Source organism: Pleurodeles waltl, chromosome 7, assembly GCF_031143425.1.
Source record: "Pleurodeles waltl isolate 20211129_DDA chromosome 7, aPleWal1.hap1.20221129, whole genome shotgun sequence".
Lineage (NCBI taxonomy): Eukaryota > Metazoa > Chordata > Amphibia > Caudata > Salamandridae > Pleurodeles > Pleurodeles waltl.
This window is the reverse complement of record NC_090446.1, coordinates 1145273218-1145286222: the sequence shown is the minus strand read 5'-3', so window position 1 is coordinate 1145286222 and position 13005 is coordinate 1145273218. Positions and strand designations below refer to the sequence as shown.

At 45.4% G+C, this 13005-nt stretch overlaps 1 protein-coding gene across 2 annotated transcripts in view; it reads left to right on the top strand.

Moving 5' to 3' along the window:
* The window catches only part of PRPSAP1 (phosphoribosyl pyrophosphate synthetase associated protein 1), a 168557-nt gene extending 156298 nt beyond the window's left edge, over positions 1–12259 (top strand). For both annotated transcript variants that reach the window (XM_069200221.1, XM_069200220.1), the window contains 2 exons: positions 10315–10461; positions 11012–12259. In XM_069200221.1, the coding sequence (XP_069056322.1) occupies positions 10315–10461; positions 11012–11170 (306 nt within the window). In that variant the 3' untranslated portion in view covers positions 11171–12259. The remainder of the gene's footprint in view (positions 1–10314; positions 10462–11011) is intronic.
* The last annotated feature ends 746 nt before the right edge of the window (positions 12260–13005 follow it).

Below are 13005 nucleotides of genomic sequence, written 5' to 3'. Positions count from 1 at the left end.
TGGATTTCAGGGGCACACGTAAGGTGTCCTCTTAGTGTTGGATTTACCAATACATGCACCACCATCAGTGTGGGTTCTCCAATACGAGCCATCATGTAGCTGGAGAACTAATATTGACCAATGTCCAGTACGTGTATTTAAAATGGCTTCCCCGGTCACTTACTAAGTCTGAGAATTAACAAAGACATAGCAGGGGCTTGTGCAGATATGTCCTCGCATGTAATATAATGCACCCAGTGCGCCCTGCCTTAGGGCTGCAAGGCCTGCCAGAGGGTTGAATTGCATATATTGCATGCAGTGTAGGGGAACATGGCACATGAGTTGTGTGCCATGTCGTGTTTTCACTTTTGTTTGCATCAGAACACGCTGTCTACAATGGTAGGCTGTCGTGCTTGGTGAGGGGTACCTTAAGGTGGCACAATTCGTGCTACAGCCCCTTAGGGATCCTTTTTTAGTACTCCAAGCACCAGGGGTAACATTTACTAGGAACTAACAGAGCATGCTAAAGGTTTTGTCAAATGGGGAAAAAACTGTAGTTTGGGGGAAGAGCTCTGGCACTGGGGACCTGGTTAACAGAAACCCAGTGCACTTTCAGTCAAAATCGCGTCATATACCAAGCAAAAGATGAGGGGCAAAAGGGGTACCCATGTAAAAAAAAGTGGCACTTTCCTACATGTGGTCTCTTTCTCTAAAGGACCTTCCCTGGCTCCCTATTGGGAAACTGGTTACCTTTTAAAGCTTTGTCTTGCCTACAAAAAGCCTACCATAGTCTGGGCCACGGTTATCTGATCAACAAGCTCAATATCTACATCCTTTCCATGCACCTAAATCCTTTTCTGATTACAAACTCGCAGAAGTTGACTGGGTGAATACTTCTTATCTGGCCAAGCTGCTAAGTCTTCAAACTCTTTCCACTCTAATTCACGTCACCCCTAGCCTCACTTCTTACAGAAAACCTCTCATAACCTGGCTTTTCCAGGCAAGTTAGCATTTGCTTTCTCCCAGGTTGCTTTCTTCCTCTGCAGCAATGGGACTACCTTTGGGATGTTCGCTCACGTTTTAAATTAATTTCATTTATTTATTTCCAAGCTTCATTCAGCTGTTGTTTTTCAGCCTCCCTCTTTATTTTTCATCCTTGCTGTTACCCACATTTATATCTCTGTCTGCTTGTTCTTACGTGCTCCTTTTCTCTTCATTCTGGTCTGATATTCCTTCCCATAACCCATACCAGATAATCATTTTTGTGACTCTTCCTCGTCTGGTTCCTTTGTGTTTGTTCTCCACTTGCCCCCATTAATGTGAAACATTTGTGCCTGTTTCCATGCATGGTCCTTCCTTCCTCCCCTACCTGTGCTTGTGACCCATTTCTTTTTTTGTAATTGCCCCGGAGACAGTAAAGTACTTGTTGTTTATATTCAATATAACTGATACCAATGAAAGCTACTCTTTGAATGTTAACCTTGTACTAACTAGTGTGGTCTGTCTGTACCTAGAACAGTTCAACCACTGACTTTGACTGTATCCGCATCAATGGGCTACTGAAAATGACCAGAAATGTTGATATTAAAGGGACCCAAATACCTAGTACATCCACATCATCTGTGCATAGAAATCTGACCAAAAGGCAGCATTCTTCAGGCGTCTAGCTCTGAGCATAAAAAACACCTTGTTGTGGGTCCATTACATGCTTTTATTGAACCTATTCCAGTTGACTACTCCCAATGACTTGACACATTGGTGTAGCCCACAGATTTGATACCCAATCAAACCATCTCTCCTAGCAAACTTGTAACAGTCTACTGACCTGGTACAAAGTGTTTAATTGGTTTCAGATGTTCTTGCACTAGATGTTAACCTCTACCTTTTAGCTTAATTTTGATGCTTATTGTATATGAATGTTCATTGCTTTTCTGTCTTTTACCTGAGGTCAAGCCCTAGCCATGGTCCAAAAGCACAATACAGCTTTTTCAAATGCCCTTCTCGTCAAGAGAATCATAGGATTCAGCATCGCAGGATCCTCACTGATAGTCATAAACACAGAATATTCCCTCCAACATGCAGGGACCCCAGAACACTTTGTTCCTGTAGTACAGAAGAAAAATCTTTATTGGGGACATCACAAAGTGAATTATTTATATGTCACCTCCATAGATATAAGTAGGAAGTGTGTTGCAGAGTTGTGCTCAATGGAATCCCCAACTTAGATAATCGCAACAAGCTACATTGCAGCACCTAACTGAAAATGTTAGCGCTTCAAGTTTGAAAGATGTAGAAATACTGTACTGCATTTCAGTAGAGTAAAATGAAAAAAAGAATGCTTGTTGAGCAAAAGGGCACTAGTTCAAAAGGGGGATATTTCTCCTTTCAGGGCATAGCAGCTTTCCTCTTCCAAGCATGTGCTTTACTGACAGTAATTCAGAACAAACTGAGGCTGTGAGGCTAAGTATAATCTCAAAGTTATTAGAGGAAAGCACTGGTATGTATGCCTGAAGAGATGCACCTTGGCAGAGGGGTACAAGGTAAGAGGGTACCTCACTAAATGTCAGCAGAACTGGTCCAGATGGGGAAATGTGAAACCTACCTAAATCCAGAGGTAGTGGTAAAACACTGATGTATATACCGTACACTTGGTAAAGGTACTCTGGATGATCTTTATTCCTAGTTTCCAAGGTTCGCAGAGAAATCTGGGAGCATCTGAGTGGCAAGGCAGGTGACGTCAGAGCCCCCTCCTGATAGGAGCTTACCTGGTTAGGTGACCAATCCCCCTTTCAAGGCTATTTAGGGTCTCACTTGGGTGAGTCCTCAGATTCAACTTGCATAATTCCAGCAGGATTCCTCTGCAACCTCCACTTCGACTTCTGGCCACTGGATCTGCGACTGGACCCTCCAGGAACCGACAACGCTGCAATCCACGAAGAAGACTCTTCTGCAACTTTGTTTCCATGGCTCCTGCCAGCTTTGCAACCTTTCCCCGGCTGTGCATCCAAGCCTGCACAAGAAGAAGGAGGAATCTCCTTTAGAGTGAATGAGTCACTCCCCTACATCCGCAGGCACCTACTGCAACGACGACTGACCGCATGGATCGCCTCTCATCCCGAGCTGCATGGATCCTAAATCACGGGTGGTGGTCAAGAGTAGTCCTCTTGGTCCTCTCTGCCAGCTGACCAATTTTGGTGGTGGTAATCCCTTGCCTTACCCCGCAGGACAGTACACCGTGTCTTACAGCTGCCAAGGCTTGTTTGCATCTCCTTCAAGGGATCTACAGACGACGTGTAGCTCCAGACCCCAGCACTCCTTTCTGCGACACACAGCCCTCTGCGTGGTTCTCCTGTGGTTTGGGGATCCCTTTCTGCAGTGCTGTGTGAGCTCCTTTCTGCAACTTGTGTCCCTATCCTGTGAGACTCCTGTGGGTGCTGCCTCAGCTCCTGGGGGAGTGGGGGGGGGGCCTTCTTTGTCACTGAGGGTTCCCTATGACTCCCCCTCCTGGGTTGAGTCCTCCTGGGTTTTGCTGGCCCCCTGGCAGCACCACTTTTCCACTAACCGCGAGTTTGCCTTTGCTAAGGCTTGTTGGTAGAATTCCTACACAGACAACCGTCTGTAATCTTCACTCTAGCCTGGGACATCTTCTGCATCCATCAGGAACTCTTCTCCGGCTACAGTGCTGACTTGTTCCTCCTCACCGTCGACCAACTCCTGCAAGTACAGCTGGGTGGGTAGTAGCTCCTGCTCCTCCTGGACTACACTGTGACTTCTGGACTTGATGCCCTCTCTCCAAAGGTCTTCTCCAGGAATCCACTGCTTTTTTCTTGCAGACTTCTCTAGGTGTCTTCTTTTCTTCTTTTCCTTCATTTTGGGTGGTTTTGGGAAATTCCGTTGATTTTTACTCTGGGTTTCCTGGTCGCTGGGGGGTGGGTACTGTTACTTACCTTGGTGGTTTTCTAGTACTCCCAGCTCTCCTCTACACATTCCACTTACCTAGGTGGGGGTCCTGTGTTCGCTTTCCATTTTTTTAGTATATGGTTTGGGCTCCCTATAGGGTCACTATTAGTTATTACTATTTCCACTGTTTTCTAACCTTTTCAATGTCTATTTCTGATTACTATTGTACATATTTAGTGTGTTTACCTCCTAAGGGAGTATTGCCTTTTTAGTAATTTTGGTATTTTCACTAAAATAAAGTACTTTTATTTTTGTAACACTTCGTTTTTTTCATGTTTGTAAGTGCTGTGTGACTACAGTGGTATTGCATGAGCTTTTCATGTCTCGTAGATAAGCCTTGACTGCTCATCCGCAGCTGCCTCTAGAGAGCCTGGCTTCTAGACACTGCCTACACTTCACTAGGAGGGGATACTTGGACCCGGTATAACGTGCAAGTACCTTGGGTACCCACCACACACCAGGCCAGCTTCCTACAAGAATGTTCTCTAAGCAGCAAACACAAAGGCAGTTACACCTAGTCTGCAAAAGCAACAAAAGGTTTGCAGCAAGATTCGTCCTATTTTCACCAGGAACCTAAACCGGACTCTGTGACTGTCAGTGTAAGGAAATGCCTCCTTGGCATGGTTACCCCCTGACTTTTTGCCTTTGCTGATGCTAAGTTTTGATTTGAAAGTGTGCTGAGGCCTGCTAACCAGGCCCCAGCACCAGTGTTCTTTCGCTAACCTGTACTTTTGTTTCCACAATTGCCACACCATGGCATCCAGGTAAGTCCCTTGTAACTGGTACCCCTAATACCAAGGGCCCTGATGCCAGGGAAGGTCTCTAAGGGCTGCATCATATCTTATGCCACCCTGGGGACCCCTCAGGTCAGCTTGTGTGTGCTAGTGGGGATACAAAGACTAAGTCGACACTCAGGGTGCCATGCCAACCTCGCACTGCCTACAGGTATAGATAAGTCACCCCTCTAGCTGGCCTTACAGCCCTAATGCAGGGTGCACTATACCATAGGTGAGGGCATAAGTGCATGAGCACTATGCCCCTACAGTGTCTAAGCAAAACCTTAGACATTGTAAGTGCAGGGTAGCCATAAGAGTATATGGTCTGGGAGTCTGTCATGCACAAACTCCACAGCACCATAATGGCTACACTGAAAACTGTGAAGTTTGGTATCAAACTTCTCAGCACAATAAATGCACACTGATGCCAGTGTACATTTTATTGTAACATACACCCCAGAAGGGCACCTTAGAGGTGCCCCCTGAAACCTTAACCGACTATCCATGTAGGCTGACTAGTTTTAGCAGCCTGCCACACACCAGACATGTTGCTGGCCTCATGGGGAGAGTGCCTTTGTCACTCTGTGGCTAGTAACAAAGCCTGTACTGGGTGGAGATGCTTATCACCTCCCCCTGCAGGAACTGTAACACCTGGCGGTGAGCCTCAAAGGCTCACCCCCTTTGTTACAGCACCCCAGGGCATTCCAGCTAGTGGAGTTGCCCGCCCCCTCCGGCCACGGCCCCACTTTTGGCGGCAAGGCCAAAGGAGATAATGAGAAAAACAAGGAGTCGTCACTGGCCAGTCAGGACAGCCCCTAAGGTGTCCTGAGCTGAGGTTACTCTGACTTTTAGAAATCCTCCATCTTGCAGATGGAGGATTCCCCCAATAGGGATAGGAATGTGCCCCTCTCCCCTCAGGGAGGAGGCACAAAGAGGGTGTAGCCACCCTCCGGGCTAGTAGCCATTGGCTACTAACCCCCAGACCTAAACACACCCCTAAATTGAGTATTTAGGATCTCCCAGAACACAGCAAGATAGATTCCTGCAACCTAAGAAGAAGAGGACTGCTTAACTGAAAACCTGCAGAGAAGACGGAGACACCAACTGCTTTGGCCCCAGCTCTACCGGCCTGTCTCCCCACTTCTAAAGACACTGCTCCAGCGGCGCGTTCCTCAGGGACAAGCGACCTCTGAAGCCTCAGAGGACTGAGATGCAGGGCAGTTCCAAGAACTCCCAAGGACAGCAGCTCTGTTCCACAAAGACTGCAACTTTGCAACAAAGAAGCAACTTTGATACAACACACGTTTCCCGCCGGAAGCATGAGACTTTGCACTCTGCACCCGACGCCACTGGCTCGACTTGTGGAGAACAAACACTTCAGGGAGGACTCCCCGGCGACTACGAGACCGTGAGTAGCCAGAGTTGGCCCCCCTGAACCCCCACAGCGACGCCTGCAGAGGGAATCCCAAGGCTCCCTCTGACCGCGACTGCCTGCTTCAACACCTGGTAAAGGCACTGCATCCGCAGCCACCAGGACCTGGAGGATCCGACCCCCAGTGCAGGAGCGACCCCCAGGTGGCCCTCTCCCTTGCCCAGGTGGTGGCTACCCTGAGGAGACCCCCCTTGCCTGCCTGCATCGCTGAAGAGACCCCTTGGTCTCCCATTGATTTCTATTGCGAATCCGACGCTTGTTTGCACACTGCACCCGGCCGCCCCCGTGCCGCTGAGAGTGTACTTTCTGTGTGGGCTTGTGACACCCCCACCCCCTCTCCCCCTGGTGCCCTACAAAACCCCCCCTGGTCTGCCCTCCGAAGACGCAGGTACTTACCTGCTGGCAGACTGGAACCAGGGCACCCCCTTCTCCATTGAAGCCTATGCGTTTTGGGCACCACTTTGACCTCTGCACCTGACCGGCCCTGAGCTGCCGGTGTGGTAACTTTGGGGTTGCCCTGAACCCCCAACCCCTGACGGTGGGCTACCTTGGACCCACACTTGAACCTTGTAGGTGGTTTACTTACCTGCAAAAAAATAACAAACACTTATCTCCCCCAGGAACTGTTGAAAATTGCATTGTGTCTAGTTTTAAAATAGCTATATGTCATTTATGTGAAAACTGTATATGCTATTTTGCTAATTCAAAGTTCCTAAAGTTCGTAAGTGAAGTACCTTTCATTTAAAGCATTACTTGTAAATCTTGAACCTGTGGTTCTTAAAATAAACTAAGAAAATATTTTTCTATACAAAAACCTATTGGCCTGGAATTGCCTCTGAGTGTGTGTTCCTCATTTATTGCTTGTGTGTGTACAACAAATGCTTAACACTACCCTCTGATAAGCCTACTGCTCGACCACACTACCACAAAATAGAGCATTAGAATTGCCACTATCTTGCCTCTACGGGGAACCCTTGGACTCTGTGCATACTATTCCTTACTTTGAAATAGTGCATACAGAGCCAACTTCCTACAGTCAGCATTGAGAAAAAACACCCATCTACTCCAGAGACATCAGTTCTCAGGGAAGGTGGTTGGTGGCACTGCTGTAGTGGCCCCGCTGTAGTGGCCCCTACAACTTGCAGCAACACAGCTTTATTAAGCAGGTATGACCGATTCCTTAGGAATCCCTATCCTCTTGTGTATGATTTTCCGAGGGAACACACACAAGATTTCCTGGAAATACTTGAGGAAGGACAATTAGTAGGCATTCTGGTGATTGGTGCTGCTCTGGACTCTGCAGATTTGTCAGCTATGCAGTTCTGCCATGGTATGTGTCTTAGGCAGGCGTCCCGGTTGCATTAAACAACAATGATGCCAGAAGCCCAACTATAATTATCAAACCTTCCATTCTCAGGCTGAGACTTGTTTGGTACTCATACAGAGGATGAGCTGGAAAGAATAAGGAAACTGAAAACAGTGGGGCTCGAAGAAAATCTTTAAAGCCCAACATCACTGCTCACACTACTGCTGTCACTGCTAGACTGAGGGTTCATTCCCATCATTGGGCCTACCATCCATATCAGTTACAACACCAGCAAGTGCAAGGCCCGTACCACAGATGGTCTGTGAAACAGATCAGCAGCAACATTAGTGATGCCCCCCCATATTGAAAATACAGAAACTATTCATGCAGTGAAAACCCAGCTTCTTCGTCTCTGTTCGCAACGCTGGTCAGTGTATTAAAAACACTTAAAAGAGTAGAAAATTTCAGCAGAGATGGATCTTGCAAGTCACTAAGAGAACTTATACCATCCAGTTCAGATCCCTATTTCCCACAGTTCTATTAAAAAGTGCTCGACACGTCTGCTGCTTGCTTTAAGTAAGTAACCGGTCTACTACAAAGATAAACAATAGAACTGATTACTCCATTACATTTAGGAAAAGGTATTTATCAAAATATATTTTGTCTCCCAAGAAAGGTCCCAAGAAGGAATTTTTTATCTATCTTGGATGTGAGGCAAGTCAAAATATACATCAGGAAACCAAAAGTTAAGGACGTCAGCATTGCACCAAATTTATCCTCAATTTCCAGAAGGAGATTAAATGTCCTCTGTGGGTTTGTAAGACGCCTATTTTCATATCCCTTCATAAAAAAGCACTGGACATTTCTTGATTTCACTGTTGTGGAAAAAAACCATTATCAATTCAAAGCGCTCCCTTTCAGGCTGAAATCTGTCTGTTTTGCTCTGTCCATATCTAGATGACTGGCTGTTCGAAGTCCAATCTCCAGAACAGTCTGAGTAATTTGACACCACGATCACCCTTCTTTGTCGTGTATGTCTTCAGGTCAGCTGTGGAAAATCTGCAATAACTCCCTTCCAGATTCTGAGCTATTTAGGCCCTACTCTGAACACAAACGTAGGTGAAACATCTCCTTTGGGCATCGAGTGTATGCTGTTTTCAAGAAAGGACAACACCGCTTGCAAATTCTGTCTTGAGCACCAGATATCTTCCATGCTGGAAATAGTGGCCTTGTGTGTTTATCTGGTACTTAACGCTTTTCTGAAATCTCTCCAACTGTGCACGGAAGACAGATGGATCAAAGTTCAAGAGAATTGGGAAGGTAAATTAAAGCTGATTCCAAACACCAGAGAATTGATCACATGGTGGTGCAAAACGTGGAACCTTGGAAAAGGAACTCCATTTCTTCTGAGCCTTTCTTTTAGACCATAGTGCCGGATGCGTCCCTGATAGGTTGGAGAGCTCACTTCCAGAATATACCTACGCACAGTTTGTAGTTAAAGCAACAACTTTACCTTTTAAATATACTCAAGCTCAAAGCTGCGCATCTTACTTTGGAAGCGTTTTAACCATCATTCATAACAAGAAGGTTGCTGATTCAGATGGACAACGCAGCCACAATGTATAATTTAAACAAATTGAGTGGCACCAAGTCAATGTCAGATTGCCTAGATGCCAAGGCAGTCTGACATTGGATCTGATGAGAAATCTCTTCAGTCAGTCTGAATATCTCCCAGGATTTCAGGACTGTCAAGTGGACTGTTAAACAGATTTTTCATCAAAACCACAAATGGGAAGTAAACGGTGATGTACACCAAGATATTTGCATGGCCTTCGGTAGACCTCTTTGCAACAAGACAAAATGCAATGCCAAAGCTTTGTGTGTGAGGTGTGGTAACCAGTATAAATGGGCAATGCATTTTTGATGAACTAGGCGAACACATTTCTGTATACTTTTTCACCTTTCCTGCTAATTCCACCAGTGCTAATTGAGAGTGCAATGCCAGTATGATACTTCTAACCCCAGAATGGCAGACTCAGTCGGCGTCCCAACATCTACTTCACTTTTCAGGAAGACCACACAAGAAATGGCTGTACCAACTGAATATGCAGGGGAGGATCCATCACCTCATACAAGTGTTGAATTTGGCTACATAGCACTTGCGGTCTAGTGATATGGACACGGTCTACCTCCTGAATGCACAAACATGTTCTAGGAAACTGAACTGCCTTACATAAGTGCATCCAACAGTTTTAAGTGGAATTTGTTCACCATCTGCTGTCTGCAGAATATTCATGTTCCCATTCAATGCCAGGAAAATGTTATCATAACTTATCTTCTGACAAAATCAAAGTTGCAGTACTGTTCGGTAAAAGTATATTTTGCTGCCGTTTATAGCTAACAAAAGTACCAAAACAAAGATCTTTCTTCTTAGTCCCCGTGGTTAAAGGCTTATTGGAGGGCCTGAAGAAAACTATTCTCCAAGACGACAGCCTTGTTCTTCTCTGGAATATAAGTTAGTGCTATATAAATTCACCTTTTGAGCCTATCGTTGCAACACCTTTCCTGAAAAGTAACTTTTCTGGTTGACTGTATATGCCTTTCTCTCCCTCTTAATAACCCAAAAGTTTTTTTTAATGGCCTAGAAAACGGGATGGTCTGTTACGCTATCATGTTCATGGGCTGATGATTTTGTTTTAAATGAATATTGGGTCATGTAGAAAGTTCCAGATCTAACCTCTAAATTGCTAAATAATGCATCCAAAACAATCTAACCAATGTTGCGAAATGGTTAAGAAGTGAACTTTCTCCTTCAATGTTTAGTGCTTGGTTATGTGAACACTGTTAATGTTTGTTTTCAGGATGATATAATTGATGACGTGGAGAGCTTTGTTGCAGCTGCAGAAATTCTGAAAGAACGTGGCGCATACAAGATTTTTGTGATGGCAACGCATGGTATCTTATCTGCTGAGGCCCCACGCCTTATAGAGGAATCTTCTATTGATGAGGTATGGACAACCAGAATTTACAAGAGCATTCAGTGCCCCAGCCTGTAAAGTCAGTGAATAGGCATGGAGGCTCAGGGAGAGGGGGGTTGGAGTACACCCTTGGCAGGTAACTTCTCAGTGTACTAGAACTGTGTTTAATCTCATAGTAAATCCCTCCTTTGTCTATCAGGCTTTCTGTGAGCACCTGTGCAGATAATCTGATTAACTAAAGTCTTTGCAAGTGGAGTTCTTCAAGTGTTGTTTAACCTCCAGTGGCTCTGCATACCACCTGTACAGCTTTTGCAGAAAAACTAGACTGACAGTAGCTTACACTACCCTTCTGGTGACCATTCCTGGAATTGTATGGATTCCACCTTGCTGATAGAGCACCAAAGACGACCCATCGTAGTGGTGTGGATTTTGCAGGGTGAGGTGGTGTGGGTTGTTTAGTTGTTGGGGCATTCTGTTGAATCTAAAATAGCATAGCTGTATGTGCAGGTTCATTGTCATTCATATTTTTCAGTAATCTAATTTTCATTAATCTCTTTTCCCTCCCTTGCTGTCTTTGTAGGTGGTAGTAACCAACACAGTTCCTCACGAGGTACAGAAACTGCAGTGCCCAAAGATCAAGACTGTGGATGTGAGTCTGATCCTCGCCGAGGCCATTAGACGCATCCACAATGGGGAGTCCATGGCTTATCTCTTTAGAAACATTGCAGTAGATGACTAGACCACACCACTGTTGCCTGCCCTGCATCCTAGCTTCAGATGGACATATGCATGTGAATGCTGCTGCATCTGCTGTTAAGGTGGCACCCATGGGTTTCCTGAGTGAAAATGCGACCATGTGGTGATTGTAGGCTGACAGACGTTTTTGATGACTGAGTAGTGTCAGAAGCACAAATGGCATAGATTTCCTAGGGCAGGGTACATCCCATGAGATAATGAATGTGTGAGCAGTAGTGCACATAATGTTAGGGGCAGTAACCATTTTAGGAAGTGCCGGCCATCAGTGGTGGACATATGTGAGGCTTAAAAGGTTTGTCACGCTATTCTACAACCATAGTAGTATATTAACCCACCTTAGCTCACACACACGCTGCTGAGTTGCGGAACCTCGTCTTCCGTGAGTATTCTGTCGTACCGATTATCAGAAAGGTGATTATCACCACGTCGTTCAAAATACTAGCCCACATTTATAACCATGTTCTTTCATTATACTAGTTTATTCCACTTTCCGACCGCAAATGCACAGTGAGTTTGCTGATTGTGTATGCGTTAGTGTGCTCTTATGCATTCCACATTCACTCCTGTAGCTGAGCTAGTAGGACAAAGCGTGGGCCGGAGCGTGGCAGTAATGAGCGCAAGGGCTCTCGTTAGTCACAGCTATTCTGGCTGCTGGTTCTCTTTTAGGACTGTTGAACTTGCTTTTTATTTCTGTAACCGCGCTCTGCCTTGTATAACTGGGATTTCTTTACACGGGGTGGTGGGGATAGGCACCCCATATTCGGATCAGCAGATCTGCTTCGGTGCCGAAATAAGGAGGTTTTCGGAGGAAAGTGTGAAAGTGGTCAGGGTTACATTTCTCTTGTGAAATGGATGCTCCACCCAACAGTCTTCCCCCTCTTGGAACAGGGTAGTCATGATATATTGCCTCTGCTGGTTTGGCCGCTCTTGGTATATGCTACAATCACCTATCTTCTCCTGTTTACCTGAGAAGGGGTTATCATGTTTCCTTCACTTCACTTTTCTTTTTTTTTTCCTTTTATGAAATGCTTGCTATCATTTGTTACAATAAAAGGAAAACCCTAAAATCAAACTTTCTCTGGTCTTTCTGTGTACGCTTCTTTGCTTTTCCTAGTTGCCTTATTCATGGAACATACAGGAAGGCTCGTTGCAGGAACTCTGATAACGTTCTTTTGTTTATCATTAATATTTTTTTAAGAAGGGAAAAAAAACGCGAAGCTGCTTCCAGCTACTCCAGAGGGCACTCCTATTCGGATCGACAAGCAGACGTCCAGTTGTTGGGGATGTGCCCTTTGCAGAAGGGTGGTGCAGTGTTAGGTGAATGCCTGGTAAGTCTAGGCTTGTCTCGCTGCAAAAATATTGGAAGCACCTAGAAGTAGAGTAACTTCTCAGGACCAAAGATGTAGGCTGACCTACAGTGCCTCGAATGCCCAGGGGTGTAGCTTCAATTGGGGGTTGGGGAGTTGTTTGGGGTGTTACCCCTCCCCCCTAATAAATGGATTATCTTACGAATAAGTTGGGTACAGGTGTTTTCAGTTGGGTATTGTGAGGTGTGTATCAGATTTACAGGAAATTTACATGCACACAAAGTACGCGCTCTCCCTCTTTTTTTTTTTTTTTGGTCATGTCCTCGAAAATGTTGGTTATTTTAAAATATTGTGCGTTCTCTCACTACTATCAGTCCGCATTTCTCTTTTTTCCACTGCCCATTAGGCCCCTCTCACACACCCTGCTTGTCCTACAATGTATTTTAACATTATATGCCAACTTGATTGTTGGAAAATCTGTAGCTCAAACCTCCCATGTCTTACTGACCAA